Genomic DNA, 18,311 nt, shown 5'->3' on the forward strand with positions numbered 1-18,311 from the left:
CACAGCTGTTCTTGAATAACTGGCATATTTGGTGACATTCATTATATGGTTAGGTGATTGTGAGCTTGCTGACATAAAGCAACAGTGTTGGAGAGTCTAGGAAAGCATGACATAACTGAACCCTGTTTTTTAAAGGATAGCAAATATTTTTCTATTGTACAACTTGAGAATTTCATGATTCTAGATATGCAATTTTTCAAAGCAATGATCTTTATCAGAGAAGAACACTCATTTGGGGACTTAGAGCCCAAATTTTTAGAATATTCAGTCATCAGTGAATTGTGGTGATCAAATTATCCTTAGTTGCTTTACAGCCCTTTCCTGAATCATTTCTGGTGTCCCAAGTTCTGCCCTCTGTCTTCCTTTTCTACTTCTAGATTGGACTCCCTTTTAAGGAAACTATCTTTTCACCCCTTTATTTTCTATTCATTTTTGAAGCTTGAGCTCCAAAATGATCAAAGCATTCAAATGATGTGTATATTCTTAAACATCAACAAGCTTAAATTTACCAATCTTTTGCTAATGATAACTCTGAACACTTTAAACCCTAGAAACTAACCTCTATTCTGGCTAGGTTACCCATTTACCTATGTCCTTTAGTAAGCAAGAATGAGTCCACTTTCCTCTACATTGTTTCTCAGATTTTCCTTGCCTCCTAGATATTTCTTGCCTCTAGTAATTGTGAAATGTGTATTACAGAATTTCTGCTATTTTAAGCATGCCACTCATTGTAAGGAATTCCATGTTAGTAATAGAGACAAAATAAAATACAGTTTTACTAGTAATGTAAAAAATAGCACGGAACTTTGATCCAGATTGTAAAAATTACATGGATTTGAATCATCTTTTCCCAAGCTCTACCTCACATTATTTTAAAAGGACACCCATTCTTATGCAGATATGTAATATATAGACATAGATATCTAAGTGTATTATGCTCTTGGGTGAAGCTGTTTCTATCATTCTTCTCTTCCATAAGAAGCTTTTCATACCAGTATACAGGTTAGAGTCTGATTAGTTGCTTGTCTAAACTAACAGTTCCTGACTCAGGGACAGTGGAAAAAAAATAGAGCACTAAGGATTAGCTGCAATTTTGGATAGGGAGAGATTTATGAAAATCTGATTAATGTACAACTTACAAACAAAATAAACAAGCATTATTATTTTGTCCACAGGTCCAGAAGGACATATAGAAAGGTCAGCAGTTGATTGCCTTACTCAGATGATCTGGTGGTTCTAATGCATTTGGCCTGCCATGCACATAACCTCTTCTTATGGACTAGTGCGTGGGGATGTCCTTGTCCAAACAGTGATATGCATCTATGGGTCAGTTTTTTTCCATCAATAATATATGTGAAATGGATGATATGGTCTTAGACTTCAGCCAAAATCAGAGAGACTCACTATGATGACTTTGGATGAAAAAAGGAGTAGAGAAGAAGGGTACCACTGACTGAGATACTTCTTTCATTTTCTTCTGGAGACCCAAAGACATTATGTCCATCTCCAACATTACAGTCTTCATGCCTTCTCTGTTGACACTAATAGGAATCCCAGGTCTAGAGTCTGTGCAGTGCTGGATTGGGATTCCATTCTGTGCCACGTATCTCTTTGCTTTGATTGGAAATTCCTTGCTTCTCATCATCATCATTTCAGAGCGTAGTCTCCATGAGCCCATGTACATTTTCCTAAGCATGCTAGGAGTCACAGATATTGTACTTGGCACAAGCATTGTGCCCAAGATGCTTGGCATATTCTGGTTTCATGTACCAGAGATTTATTTTGATTCTTGCTTGCTTCAAATGGGGTTCATCCACACGTTTGAGTGCATAGAGTCAGGCATCCTCCTGGCCATGGCTCTGGACCGTTATGTGGCCATCTGTTATCCACTAAGATATACTGCCATTTTCACTCACCAGCTGGTCACCCAAATAGGGGCTGTGGTAATACTCAGGGCTGCCATTCTGGTAGCCCCATGCCTAGTACTCATAAAGTGCCAGTTTCAATTTTACCATACAACCGTCATCTCCCACTCCTACTGTGAGCATATGGCCATCGTGAAACTGGCTGCAGAAAATGTGCGGGTCAACAAAATCTATGGTTTGTTTGTGGCATTTGCTGTTGCAGGGTTCAACCTCATCTTCATCACTTTGTCCTATATACAGATATTTATCACAGTTTTTCGTTTGCCCCAGAAGGAGGCTCAGTGGAAAGCACTCAATACCTGCATCGCCCACATCTGTGTCTTCCTCCAGCTCTACTTCCTTGCCTTCTTCTCCTTCTGCACTCATAGGTTTGGTGCTCATGTTCCCCCTTATATCCATATCCTCTTTTCTAGCCTCTACTTGCTGGTCCCCCCATTTCTCAATCCACTTGTCTATGGTGCCAAGACGAAGCAGATCCGCATTCATGTGGTAAAGTTGTGTTCATAAAATCCACTGTGATTAACACCCACAGCCTTCCCCTTTATGCAATAGTAACAATCTCTCAAAACTAAATAAAACAGCAAAAAATGCATGCTAATTGTGATGCTTGAGTTTTCTATTTCTTTTGTGAAATTTGCCTGCCTTTTAGATGGTTGTTACATCATAGCATGATACCTATTGGTCATGGGATTTAGATCCTACTGGGTAATGAGATTAAGTAATGTAGAAAGAGCAAAATAGTGAACATGTATCATTTCCTTTTTTCTTAATTTTTAGTTCCTGCTTGAACTTTCTCCTTTAAGTATCCTTCTCCAGAAGGATTAACAGAGATGTATCTCTTAATGAATTTAAATGCATCCATGACTCAGTTTTTTTTTTTTTAATTCTTACTCAAACAAAAAAACCCAAATAAAGAAGTAAAAACTCCATGTGTCTGATGAGACATAGTCTTCAAATTTCAACATTTGCAGTGTCATTCAGGGCATTAAGATACAAAAATCCTGAGCAATCCAGTTTTCCTTTTAACACTTCACTACTTTTTCTGCACCCTCACCATTACTTATTTCTTAATTCATCAAGTGTTATAAAAAACCTACAATATTGTAAATGCTATACTAAAGAATAGAGGCATAATGGTAAATTTGACATAGTGTTTACATTTTTTTATTTTATAGCCACCATAGCTTTATATTTCTGGGAGAAAGAAAGAGACAGAGAGAGGAAAATGAGAGAAAAGTAGTAGGGGTACCAATGGAACGTGGGTTAGCAAAGAGAGTGAAGCACTGAAATTCAACTGAAAGCAGCAGTCTGTAGAGTTATTTTTATTTTCTTTGTTTTTTTAATTAGGGAGTCTGATTCTTCTTTTTTTTAAATTTTAATTCCAGTTATTTAACATACAGTGTTATAGCTTCAGGTATACAATATGGTATTCAACATTTGTATACATCACTTTGCTCATCTCAGCAAGTGTACTCCTTACTCCCCATCAGCTATTTCACCCATCCCCCCACCCACCTCCCCTCTGGTAACCATCAGTTTGTTCTCTGTAGTTGAATCTCTTTCTTGAGTTCTCTCTCTCTCTCTCTTATTTTTTCCTTTTGCTTGTTTGTTTTTTTCCTTAAGTTCCACATATGAATGAAATCATATGGTATTTGTCTTTCTCTGTAAGGAGTCTGATTCTTAAGGAAAGACAAATGAATGGCTAAGCAGGTAAGGCATTTGTGACAGGTAGATGATATTGGAGATTAAATAGAGAATCAAGAAACTGCACAGGTTTTTTTCAGTGTAATGTACATTTTGTAGAGATAAGACAAATACAAATATCAAGAATGATTATGGACATTGTGCCAACTTGTTGAACTTTATTTTGAAAGCTATCATATGTCATTGGTGTGCTTTTTACTATAAGAAAGGCAGGTGTGTGTGTGTGTGTGTGTCGTGTGTATCTACTTGGCATTTGGCAGCATATCTTCTCAGTGGATATAAAACATTATGCTTTTTAATCACTCAAGACTATTGTATTAATGAGTATATAGAGTGTTCTCTCTAAATTAATGGCTTGAGAACTTAAGGCTTGTTGGCTGTTCCTGAAAACCTCAGCTCATAGATCACCTTTTTAAAGATTATGGAAAATATTCACATATGTGCAGATGTCCATACTTTGATTTATGACATTAAAATCAATGTATATATAAAAATATTAGGTAGTTGCATGTCACATGGGTGTGGATATTCTGGCTTTGTTTTATGGACTGGGCTTTATCAGATGACTGTTGAAGATGATTACTTTATAAATCTAGAGGCTATCCTGAGGCATCTTTTGATGCTGTTAAATGTCAGTATTTATTAGATAGGATTTGATTGGATTGCCAGTAGTAGTTGTTGTCTTTGATAACAGTGTCTTTGGAATAAAAAAAAAAAAACTAAAAAAAATCAGAAGTAATTTCTTTTTTTTCCTTTTCAATTTAAATTCAATCAATTAACATATAATGTATTATTAGTCTCAAAAGTAGAGTTCAGTGATTCATCAGTCTTATATAATACCCAGTGCTCATTACATCACATGCCCTCTCCTTAATGTCCATCACCCAGTTACCCCATCTCCCCACACCTACCCCTCCAGCAACGCTCAGTTTCTTTTTCCTATGATTAAGAGTCTCAGAGGTAATTTCTTAATGTTTTGGAAGGAGTTCACAAACTTTTATGCAGAGGGCCAAATAAATAGCTTGGGCTATGGGGGCTGAGACAATTAAAGAGTATTTTTTAGGTATTTACATAAAAAAAAGACAAAGCATATTTCCTCAAAAATTTTGGTGAAATTCTATATAATGATGTATCATTTATAATTGACAATATTAATAATAATAAACACACTTGTGTAGTTTTCTGTAATGAGAGTCTACCAATTGGTAGAATGGAATTCATTTTGTTCTAGGGGATAACATTCTGCTTAAGTGTGGCTGAAAGTTAGATTTTCCCTAACATCAAATTGATTGCAAAAATTCATCTGTAAAAACCATTTTTCTTAACTACTGGGCTATACAAAAACAGGCAGCAGATCAGCTTTGGATAGTTCACTTTAATTCTAAGCTTATTTGGGGAATTTTGAAGTATGCCCAAAATTACTACTTCTGGCAGTTTTCCTGAAAATATGCATGATATAAGATCAACCTAGAGGCAGAATGTGAAAGTAGGAGATATTTCCACCATATTCAATTATTAATAATATCCCATAAAATATCTAGTCTAGAGTCTAGATTATTCAGTTATTTTGGGCTTTAAATTACCAGCACCAGTTCCAAATTAAGACCTAAAAATGAGAAAAAAAAAATGGATCTTTGTAAGAAGAAAAGGATAGTCAGGACTCTCTATCCTCCCATACATAAGCCAGGACAATTAGAGGATAAATTCTTAAACATAAAACTGCTTGAAAAAGAAAAAATACCTTTGTAAAGGGTAATTTTAATGATTTCTAGAAATTTCAAAATTAATCTTCAAGGGGATTGCATCAATTTCAACAATGACTAAAATAACTTGTTTGGTTGAATTTTCAAGAACACTGGTTATGATTGACATTTTTAACTTCATAGGTGAAATATGATTTTCTTTACAATCAGCACTTAACAAAGACTTACTGGCTTTTCCATTAATATATCCTTTTTATGAAGTACTTTACTGTTCCTTTGATCACGCCTGGTATTTTTCATCTTCAGTTTAAAATCTGGTGAATAAATATTGAATTAATATTTTCAAGGACTTTTTCCTCAGGACTTCACAAGAGCCCTTGATTATGCCATGGATATTTCCTAAGTAATCACTTCAGATGAAGAAAGAGGTCTTTATAACAGTGAATTCTGACACATCAGGTGTGGGAGTTGACTCTTGCTCCCAGAGTTGGATTTCAGGTGAGGGAGGAATAATGCATTGATCCTTCTGGTTTTTTGCAGTCCCTTATCTGAAGGTTCAATTTGGAAGAATAACTTGCAGCATTTGCCTATCTCCTCCCTTCTTCTCCTCTGTAGAGAATTTCTCATAAGCTGCAGGCCTTTTGAACTGACCTTCCTGGATTAGTTTCTACTCTAATGTGGGGGTACCATTCCGACACTTGATGAGTAAATCAGCCACATTTGGGATTTACTTAACAGGTCCATTTGGCCTTCATACTAAACTGTATACTTACATTTAAACAGTATAACATAAGGGAAAGAAAAAAAAGGAGAGGGAGGTAAAATCTCTCTTAACTATAGAGAACAAACTATAGAGAGCATGGCTGGAGGAGAGGTCGGTGGGGGATGGGCTAAATGAGTTATGGGCATTAAAGAGAGCACTTATGATGAGCACTGGATGTTATATGTAAGTGATGAATCATTAAATTCTACTCCTGAAACCAATATTATACTATGTGTTAACTAACTAGAATTTAAATAAAAACTTGAAAAAAATAGATATTTTGTCTTCCATTTACTACTTCTACGTATAATTTCTAAAATTGTTGAGAACCTCTATTAGTCAGATTTGCAAGGATTCCCTACTGTAAGTTACAAAACATTGCTGAGAGAAAGTAGACAAGATAAAGAAATAGAGACCTATACCACGTTCCTGGATTGGAAATCTCAATTTTGTTAAGATGTCAATTCTTCGTAAACTTATCTAAAGATTCAGAAGTCCTTTGGGTACAAACATTGTGATCCAAAGGGGCACCTGCGCCCCAATGTTTATAGCAGCGATGTCCACAATAGCCAAACTATAGAAAGAGCCCAGATGTCCATCGACAGGTGAATGGATAAAGAAGATGTCACACACACACACACACACACACACACACACACACACACAGAGGAATATTATTCAGCCATAAAAAATGATGAAATCTTACCATTTACAATGACATGGATGGAACTAGAAGGTATCATGCTAAACAAATCAGAGAAAAACAATTATCATATGCTTTCACTCATATGTGGAATTTAAGAAAAAAAACAGAGGATCATAGGAGGAAGGGAAAAATAAGAAGAAATCAGAGAGGGAGACAAACCATAAGAGACTCTTAAGTATAAGAAACAAACTGAGGGTTGCTGAAGGGGAGGTGGGTGGGGGGATGAGATAACTGGGTGATGGGCATTAAGGAGGGTACATGATGTAATGAGCACTAAGTGTTATATGCAACTGATGAATAACTGAACTCTACATCTGAAACTAATGATACACTATACATTAACTAATTGAATTTAAATAAAATAAGTTATTTAAAAAATAAAGATTCAAGAGTCCTGAAGAGAATTTTAGCAAACTTTTTTGTCATGATTGAGAAACTAATTCTATATACTCTACAAGGTATACAAAGGGGCTATACACAAAGCAATCTTAAAAAGCAGAATATATTTTGAGCATTTACAATACCTGAAATTAGTATTTACTATAAAACTATAATAATCAAGACAGTGTAGTATCAGCATAAGGATAAGGACATAGGTTAATGAAACAGAATAATCTTCAACCTAACCCACATTTGTATAGTCAATTGACTTTCTACAGAGATGCTAAATCAATTCAATGGAATATAGAAAGCCTTTTCAACAAATGGAACTGCAACAATTATTAAATATATGTATATAAATTTTTATGTTATATATATAAATATATTTTTGTATATTATATATATAATATGTGTATAATATCTTGATTGTCTTATACCCATACAAAGTAGTGATAAATTAAAAATAGAGCTTCTAGAAAAAAATAGAATATCTAGATGACTGGAGGATAGGCAAAGATTTCCTTATTAGGACACAGAAAGCTATAAGCTACCATCTTTTTATTTTTATTTTTATTTATTTATTTATTTATTTTTATTTATTTATTTGAGAGAGAGAGAGCATGAGAGGGAGGAGGGTCAGAGGGAGAAGCAGACTCCCCACTGAGCAGGGAGCCCGATGCGGGACTCAATCCGAGGACTCCGGGATCATGACCTGAGCCGAAGGCAGTTGCTTAACCAACTGAGCCACCCAGGTGCCCCAAGCTACCATCTTTTTAATAATCTTTACTGCAAGAAAAGCATAGTTTGAAAAAATTAATAAGCAATACCCAGATTGTGAGATTGTTTCATATATATATGAATATATATGAATATACATATGATATATACTAACAAAACACTTGAGTCTAAATTACAGAAATAAGTCTTACAACTCCATAATAAAAACACAAAAGTGGACACAATTCTTGATCAGACTAACACACCCAATAACATCTAAATACAAAAAAAAAGTTTTTGAGTAAATAAGACAAACAGTTCATATTTTTATGATTCTATTTATAGGTGATCTGGAGCAGGCAAAATTAATATAAGGGGAAAAATAAAGTAGTGGTTTCTTCTGCAAGGGTGGGAGGTAGTAGACATTGATTGGGAAGGAGCTTGAAAAGGGAAATTTCTGAAGTGATGGAAATGTTCTATATCTTGATGGAGTTGTAGGTAGCACATGTATCAAAAGATAAGCTTAAATTCTCAACATCATTCATCATCAGAGAAATACAAATCAAAACTACAATGAGATATAACTTCACACCTGTCAGAATCGCTAAAATTAACAACATAAGACAAGAAACAAGAGATATTGGTGAGGATCCAGAAGAAGGGGAATGCAAACTGGTGCAGCCACTCTGAAAAACAGTATGAAGTTTCCTCAAAAGTTAAAAATAGAACTACACTATGATCCAGCAATTGTACTATTAGGTATTTACCCAAAGGATACAAAAATACTAATTTGAAGGGATACATGCACCCCAATGTTCATAGTAGCATTATCAACATAACCAAATTATGGAAAAAGCCCAAATATCCATCGACTGATGAATGGATAAAGAAAAGATATATATATATGTATATATATATAAAGGAATATTACTCAGCCATCTAAAAGAATGAAATCTTGCCATTTGTAACGATGTGGATAGAGCTAGAGAGTACTATGCTAAGTGAAATAAGTCAGTCAGAGAAAGACAAATACCACATGATTTCACTCATATGTAGAATTTAAAAAACAAAACAAATGAACAAAGGAAGAAAAAAGAGAGCAGGAAACTAAGAAACAGACACTTCACTATAGAGAACAAACTGATGGTTATCAGAGGGGAAGTGGGTGGGGGGATGGGTTGAATAGGTGATGGATTTAAGGAGGGCACTTGTCATGATGAGCAGCAGGTGTGTATGGAAGTATTGACAGTTACTGACATGCAAAGAGATGGGTCTAGAATGAACATTGAATATTTGGATCCTGATTGGAATTATAAGCATGGTAATTATTTTTAATAGAGAGATACATAAATATGTACATATAAACATAATTATATAATTATATATTTCTGTGTGTATGTACATTTATTTTTATAAATATATTTCCTTAGCTCTGTCCACTGAAGAGAACTAATAGCATGATAAATCAGTAGCAAGGAAAACCCTTGTTTTGGGGATCCTGAACTGGGAAAGCATAATATAAGTTAGAATAATAATACTGTGCCAGAAAGTAAGAAACTGTTCAAAATGTGATTGGGACATATCAAAAAGACCCACAAACTAGTCTGAAAAAAACTCTGTCAAGCCCAGTGTAGAAAAATCATAATAGTAATAATGATCATAGATTATAATATTAGAATCTCTAGCCAGGTTAAATGATGAAGGTTGTTCACAGTAGAAAACTGGAAGAGGTGGCTGTTCTTTCAAATGTGTAGCTGCTATGAACATTGGGGTGTAGATCCTAGCACAAAGTCGCAAGGCTCATGGAAAAACATGAAAACTTGGCTCAATCAGAACAAAATAAATTGTCAGAAAAATCTTAAAGAAACAGAATTATATGAATTAACTGACAGGGAATTGAAAAAAAGCAGCACATGTATGGAAATGTTGAATCACTATATTGTACACCTGAAACTAATGTTGCACTGTATGTTAATTAACTGGAATTTAAAAACTTAAAAATAAGTAAAAAACAAAAACAAAACAAAACAAAAATAACCATCATAAAGATGTCCAGTGAACAAAGTGACAATATAAACAGTGATAAAAAACAGCTTAAAAAATCAAACAAATTTTGGAGCTGAAGAATACAATAATTGAATTGAAAAAATTGTCTATAGGAATTCAATATGAGACTTGATCAAGAAAAAGAGAAAATCATTGAACTAAAAAATAAGTTTTTCTTTTTTAATTGAGATATAACTTAATACCATCAAACTCACCCTTCAAAGCACACAAGGCACTGGTTTTTAGTACATTCAAAAATTGTGTAACTATCACTACTAATTCCGGAATGTTCTCATCACCCCGATAAAGATACCCCATTCAGATTGGCAGTCACTTCCCACTCATCCTATCCTCAGTCTCTGGCAACCACTTTTCTACTTTCTGTCTTTATGAATTTGACTATTCTGGACATTTCAAGTAAGTACATCATAAGTTACATGGTATTATTTTATGTCTAGCTTCTTTCATATAGTATGAAGTTTTCAAGGTTCATCCGCGTTGTAGCATCAATCAGAAATTCACTTCTTTTTTATTTCTGAATGAAATTCCATTGCATGAATGTACCCAAGTCTAGTCTTGGCACCTGGCAGCACAAAACTCTGGCCACACAAGCTTTTGCATGATCCCTCCCCTCTCTGTGTGGTAAGGACTTTCATCTTAAGTCAGACATTCCACAAATAATATCATGACCAGGCCCCTTTTATTTTCTATTTTCCATTTTTCATGTACACTTACCTCTTCTCACTTGATTAATTTTATCAACCAGCATAATAAAAGCTATTCAATTTGGATTTTTAACTGTTATTTTATTAACTGTTATTTTAAAAGCTTAAGTGTTTTGTTTCTGGTTTTCTCTGGATGACATGCAGAAATAAGAGCTTCTTCTGAACATTTTATTTCTTTATTTCTACTGCATTTCTTGGAGAAACAGAGTTATATTAAAATGCTTACAAAGGTAATTATTTCTATTTCATATATTGGGAGTTTTAAGGAACTATATCTGCCAGAAATAAGGAGTTGCATTGTTTCTAAAACATCTCATTCCCCTAGAGCCCCAATGGGCTTTACAAAGTAGTATCTAACAAGTTTTTGTCCCTAAGATTCAACAACATTGTGATTCTATGAGGTTTAAGGTTTTTTTTGCATTATTCCAAAAGTACCTTGGCAGTCACTCAATAAGTCTACATTGTTAACTACACTCTATATGAAGAGTAGTATACAGTGTTCATGAACCTGCTGACCACACCTCAACATACTTCATAATCCATCTGAAAATTATTCATTTGATTTTCTCTGAAAACATCTTATTTTATTTTGAGCCCATGTGTTGCTACTCTGTTGGGTGGTTGGCACCCAGATATACATTGTTTGTTCTTTTTTCTAGTGTAACTAATTAAGCTATGGATGATTTCAAACAACCACATGACATCACTGATTCCAGAACTGGGAAGAGATGTACACAACCAGCTCTCTTAAGCCAGTGTGAGCTGACCCAGCACACAATGCCCTCAATCTATACCATTTATTTTTCTAGGATGAATATAATTTTGTGGCAGCTTAATGACAAGTTTGGAGGCAGAGATTCTTTCAGTGCAAAAAGAACAGGTCTACTAAATAGGGCCAGACCCAATGACACAGGACAAAAACAGTCTGACTCCAAGTAAGGCTATCAAGTCTTTCAGGCAGATGCATGTAATGCAGTGTTGTGATGCTTGCTCTGGTACTATGCAGAGAAATTGAATCTTTTCCCTCCTTCTATTTGACAATAAAAATTATATCCCTTTTGTAAGGCATAAACATCTTTCAACTAAGTAGATACTGGCCATGAATTATAGTTCCCAGCTGGGAAGTTGATATAGATATTGTGAATGACACTAAAATTTTTGAAAATGAGTATCATCATTTAATTAGAATTTTGAACATTACTGGGACAATTTGATGAGCTCATTTGATAAAGGAAAGATTTGTGTCACCAAAGTTCATGTGGGAGAAACTCAGAAAGTAAAAGATTATTGAAGCTCTGAGGTGAACTTTCCTAGGTCAACCCCTTTTATGAAGCCTAAATAAGAAATCAGTATTTCTCTGACTGTAATTAGATTACAGAAATATTTGTTTAAATTCTGTCAGCTTTTCTAAAGTGATGTCTAAATATCTCAGGATGTTTCAATTTGTTTTTATTGGCTCATTGTTTTTATAAATAAATGTCATTATCTTGTTTTGTGTTGTCTTGGGGCACTGTCTTCTTTAGGAATCTTTAAAAGGAGGGTCATTTTGGTTCCCAGTCCCAAAGAGAGACCAGTTTGAGAATTTTAAAGATGCAGAATTGCATTCAGACAATCAATCTTCTAAGTTGAGTCATATTGTTCCTCCTTTTTCACCAACCTAAAGGCTCACCAGCCATTGGTGAAAACCAATCACCCAGCTGTTTCCTTTAGTACAAAACAGCCATCCCCACTATCTGAACTGCCAAGATTCCCACTTTAGGACTTCTATGTATGATACCACAGATGATCCTTGGTAAGTCTTTGGGCTTGAGATTCTGCACTGAATGTGGGGAAATGGAACATTGGTTTCAAAGAGAACATATAACCTATGTGATCCAAGAAGATGCCAGGATGATAAAAAAAGCAATGGAATCTTACAGTAGCTGACTGTTCAAATGTGAAGAAGATTTTTTCTCAGGCTGTTCAGAATATTTTTGAGTCAGTTAATCACCCAATGGGTGACAAATTTTAAAGCGAGTCTGACACATAGGAGGATCATAGAGAAGGATCAGGGTTGATCAATGCACAGAAAGCTTCTTGGGTAAAGGTCAGGAAATTATACATGTTTAGACTGGAAAAGATTCAATAGAAATGATGCCCTCAAGTCATTCAGGGTAAATCTCATCTAGTGACATGCTCATCAAGTATCTGAAGTTAGTCATGGGAAGGACAGAGTAATTTCTATGAATGAATCGCTGGCATTCAGGCAGAATAATACATTTTATGTTCCTTTCTAAGTATTTTAAATGTATTGCATCATTTCATCCTCACAGTCACCATATAGTGTGTTTCTACCTGTTAACTTTTCCTCAGTAATAAAGAATTGAAACAATGACAAGTTTTAGAACTGCCTGAAGAGCATGCGAAGCTAAGGAGTATCCTAAGGATTTAAACTGTCCTGACTGACTTCAGATACCCTCAATTAACCACCATGTGCCACAGGTGATGTGCATCTTTGGAAGGTGGATTGAGGACTTTTATGAGAAATGAAGAGGGAGGCTCACTAGGAAGAAAACCTACCTGACATTTGGAGCTGTCCTGCACTAGACAAGCTATCTCAGAAACAAAGAGAATCTATCCCTGGGGGCTTGAGGCAGAGATCAAAGGGTGAATGTTAGAGACCATGTAGAGGGACCAGTTTCCAGAGATTGTAGGGAGAGTGGATTTAGACCTTAATCCTTTCATTCTTTTAGGTTCTGGGAATCAGCCTGAGTCAGAATTGGAGTTGTAAGTAACACTAATGATTCAGGGCTCATTCTGAAAATGAGACCCCTGATTGTTTTCCTGGCCCCTGAATTTCAAGGGTTGAAGATGTCTCCTCCCTCTTCTAAACATGTACATATTTGTACACACACGATTGCTTCCAGCTTGTCTTTCTCATCCAGTACTGTTACCCTCAGCCCAGGGACATCTTAGTCTCACCTCCCATGATTTCCATCCACGAAGTCATCAAGCAGCACAAATATTGTTTCCATGTTACTCCTCTAATGTGGGCAGTTCACTTCATCCTATCCCATCTGGACTATGACAAGTATCCTTCTAACTTCATCTCTCTATGCCAGCTCTCATCTTTTAAGCTACTTACCAATCTACTAGAAGAGTGGATTTTTATTTTTTATTTTATTTTATTTTATTTTATTATTTTTTATTATGTTCAATTAGTCAACATATAATACATCATTAGTTTTTGATGTAGTGTTCAATGATTCATTAGTTCCATATAACACCCAGTGCTCATCACCAAATGTGCCTTCCTTAATATCCATCACCTGATTACCCCATCCCTTCATCCCTATCCCTTCTGTAATCCTCAGTTTGTTTCCCAGAGTCCAGAGTCTTTCATGGTTTGTCTCCCTCTCTGATTTCTTCCCATTCAGTTTTCCTTCCCTTCCCCTGTGGTCCTCCGCACTATTCCTTATGTTCCACATATGAGTGAAACCATATGATAACTGTCTTTCTCTGCTTGACTTATTTCACTTAGCCTAATCCTCTCCAGTTCCATTCATGTCAATGCAAATGGTTGGTACTAATCCTTTCTGATGGCTGAGTAATATTCCATTGTATATATGAACCACATCTTCTTTATCCATTCATCTGTTAAAGGGCAGAGTGGATTTTTAAAGGAAAAAAAAAAACCTTGTTATTCCACCTAAGTTTTTGAAATTATTATTATAAAATTGGAACCTTACACTTGTTATTCTTCCCTTTTTCTTAGCCTCAACAACCATCATCTGTTTATGAAACAATTGACATGTGAAAATTACTTATTGATTTGCAATCCCACTGTATGTTTTATGCTTCTTTGATTTTGTCCAAAATATTTCCTCTGGGAATGTCCTTCCATCTCTTTTATCTGGCTAAGACCTATTGAAGAATGAGTCCCCTTGCTAGCCAGATTTATTCTGCCTATTTTGAATAAAGCTACAAAACATTGATTCTCATTTAATTAAAGACTATTCTTCTCCAATGTAAGACTCTAGAACAATGGTTAGTAACCAGGTATGTTGTGTCCCTCCCCATACACGCAGGTGACATTTGGCAATGCCTGGGACATTTTTTATTTTCATGACAAGAAAGAACAACTGGCATCTAGTGGGTGGGAGTCAGGGATGCTGCTAAGCCTCCTACAATATAGAAAATTACCCCAGGACACAAAATTTATCTGACTAAAAATGCCAGTTGTGCTGAGAAGGAGAAAACCTGTTTTAGAAGAATATCAATTAGGCCTCATGAAGTTGGAGTTATAAAACCATCAGGAAGAAAAGTAACTACCTTTTTCACATGATTTTTCATCTGTTAGGTTGAAGGCATGCTTTTCTATTTTATTTACCTGCTCCTTTGTTTATTTTCTACCTTCTTCATTTTCTTTCTCTTTTTCTGATTACTCATGATACATACTGCTATCGAGCTTCATTTTGCACACTATCCTGTAAGGATTCTCTAGGACAACTCTGACCCACATGGTCATGTTAAGTCTCCCAAATGAATGTTGCTGATAAAGACAGTAGCATACACTTTTGAGCCAAATTGCAGAGAGTGTTAGCCAGTATGTGGATGATATGGCATTGAAAATGTGATTTTATATCAGACATGTAACATACTGTAAATGTGTGTAATGTATGTATTATAATTATTTGGTAAAAATATGGAGGGTATGTGGGAGTTTTTTCCCATCAGAATTTAAACAGGCACAAACTGGTTTAAACACTTTTTAAATATTTTATTTATTTATTTGAGAGAGAAAGTGAGCACAAGCTGTGGGGAAGAGCAGAGGGAGAAGGAGAAGCAGACTCCCTGCTGAGCAGGAGCCCGATGACATGGGGCTCAATCACAGGACTCTGAGACCATGACCTTAGCCAAAGGCAGAAGCTTAACCAATTGAGTCAACCAAGTGCCCCAAACTGATTGAAATTTGCTGTATGTTTCTGTACAACTTTGCCTGGTATAGTTACCCACTGATGTATATCCCATATCCTTGTACAATTGTAAAATCTCAGATGACAAAAATTATTTTTGGTTCCTTCTGAATCAGTATGCCATGGAATTGGATCCAAGTAGATTCACCTATTACAACAAAAATGTTAGTTTTTCATTAATATAGTATACGCTAATAATGCCAATACCATATGTTAAAGAAGATAAAATACCCTAAAATGTCTAAAGATTTTATGAAGGTGAATGATATAGTACATAGTCTATAAATGGCAAATATTAGTTTTGAATTTCAAGCTCTCAGCACAATCTAGATTTTTCAAAATATGGAATAAATATATTTTACTTATTCTTCAATTGCTTCCAAAAAATACCTGGAACATAGTGAGTACTTAAGTAGTGTATTGAATAAAATCATCACCTTTTAATTTATGGAAAGTAACATTAGAGTTATTTTGTTGACTATATTCCATATAATCTGTTAGTGATTTTGGCAATATGAATCTTTTATTGACTGCAGTTTTGTTAAAAGAAGAGATGAACTTATATTGGGTCTAATGGATTTTACTCTGCTGAAGACATGGATTGCCACATTGATATGGCATTCATAATAAATACTTATATACATTTTTGGTAAACAAGATATGATGATGACCTTTTACTTAGGATAATATTCACTAGCCTAACCAAAAAAGGAAGAAAGGAAGAAAGAGGAAAGATAGGAAGAAGAAGAAAGAAAGAAAGAAAGAAAGAAAGAAAGAAAGAAAGAAAGAAAGAAAGAAAGGAAGAAGAAAAAAGAGAAGGAAAGAAGCAAAAATATATTAAGTATTGATCTAAGTTTCAAGTTACTTCCAAAAATTATGATAAAGTGGAAAAGTATTTTTTACCCACTGTGATGCTAAATGAGGTGATCAGGGATAGTTTTTCAAAGTATATGCAGCATAAATTGAAGTTGGATAATATATACTGAACCTATGTCTCTGGTACAAAATAAATGGAGTGAGAAAATTCATGTTGGAAATATTGTTATAGAAGTTGCTATAAGGAAGTTGATAACTACATTATATGGAGTAGATAGAATTACAAGCAAATTAGTTTGAGGGTAAAAAGAACCGAGGATAAAACTTTGGAGAGTGTCAAAATTTAAATAAAATCCATAGAAGAGAAAAATAAGGTAGGAAATGATAAACTAGTCTAAATTATTCATTGGTGACTCAAGAATAAGGTGATTATTAGCTCACATGTCAATCTGACCTCTGAATCAATTCCATTCAACAAGAATCAGTACCATTGTATCTCTCTCCTTCACATAGAAAATTCTGGAAAAAGCTTTTAAGGTCCGTTACCCTTTTGTCTCTATCCCTTATTTTACCTGAAATTACAAATGCTCTCCTCCATCCTACTGACCAGACGGACTTAATAGATATATTCAGAACATTCCATCTTAAAACAGGAGAATACACATTCTTTTTGAGTGCACATGCAACATTCTCCAGAACAGATCACATATTAGGTCAAAAAACAGACCTCAACAAATGCAAAAAAGATTGAGATCATACCATGCACCTTTTCTGACCACAATGTTTAAAACTAAAAGTCAACCAGCAGAAAAAAATTGGTAAAACCACATATACACAGAGGTTAAACAATATGCTACTAAAAATTGAATGTGGTATGAACCACATATACAATGGATAATTACTCAGCCATGAGAAAGGATGAATACCCACCATTTGCATTGACATGGATGGAACTGGAGGGGATTGGCTAAGTGAAATAAGTCAAGCAGAGAAAGACAATTATCATATGGTTTCACTAATATGTTGAACATAAGGAATAGCACAGAGGACAATGAGGGAAGGGAGGGAAAACTGAATGGGAAGAAATTAGAGAGGGAGACAAACCATGAGAGACTCTGGACTCTGGGAAACAAGCTGAGGGTTACAGAAGGGATAGGGATGGGGGATGGGGTAACCGGGTGATGGGTATTAAGGAGGGCACATGTGATGAGCACTGAGTGTTATACGCAACAAATCAATCGTTGAATACTACATGAAAAACTAATGCTGCATTATATGTTGGCTAACAGAACAGAATAAAAAAATGAATGGGTCAGCCAGGAAATCAAAGAAGAAATAAAAAAAATACATAAAAACAAATGAAAATGAAAACACAATGGCTCAAAACCTTTGGGATGCAGTAAAAGTGGTCATAAGAGGAAAGTATTTGGCCTATCCTCAAGAAGCCAGAAAAATCTCCAACAACCTATTCTTATACCTAAAGGAGCTAGAAAAAGGACAACAGATGAAGCCTAAAACAAGCAGAAAGAAGGAAATAATACAAATTAGAGCATAAATAAATGATACAGAAACTAAGAAAACAATAGAACACATCAATGAAACCAGGCGTTTGTTCTGTGAAAAAAATTAATAATATTGATAAACCTCTAGCCAGACTTATCAAAAAGAAAAGAGAAAGGACCCAAATAAATAAATTCACAAACAAGAAAGGAGATATAACAACCAACACCACAGAAATACAAATAATTATAAGAGAATATTATGAAAATATGAAAAACTATATGCCAACAAATTGGACAACCTGGAAGAAATGTATAAATTCCTAGAAACATATAAACTACCAAAACTGAAACAGGAAGAAATATAAAAC

The 18,311-nt window shown here is 34.9% G+C and overlaps 1 protein-coding gene across 1 annotated transcript; it reads left to right on the plus strand.

Annotated features, from left to right (window-relative positions):
* Positions 1 to 1,496: 1,496 nt before the first annotated feature.
* On the plus strand, positions 1,497 to 2,432 carry LOC118528795 (olfactory receptor 52A1-like). Its single transcript, XM_036081422.2, has one exon. It carries the CDS (start codon positions 1,497 to 1,499, stop codon positions 2,430 to 2,432), a length of 936 nt encoding a protein of 311 aa, XP_035937315.1.
* The last annotated feature ends 15,879 nt before the right edge of the window (positions 2,433 to 18,311 follow it).

Source organism: Halichoerus grypus, chromosome 11 (genome assembly GCF_964656455.1).
Source record: "Halichoerus grypus chromosome 11, mHalGry1.hap1.1, whole genome shotgun sequence".
Classification (NCBI taxonomy): Eukaryota; Metazoa; Chordata; class Mammalia; order Carnivora; family Phocidae; genus Halichoerus; species Halichoerus grypus.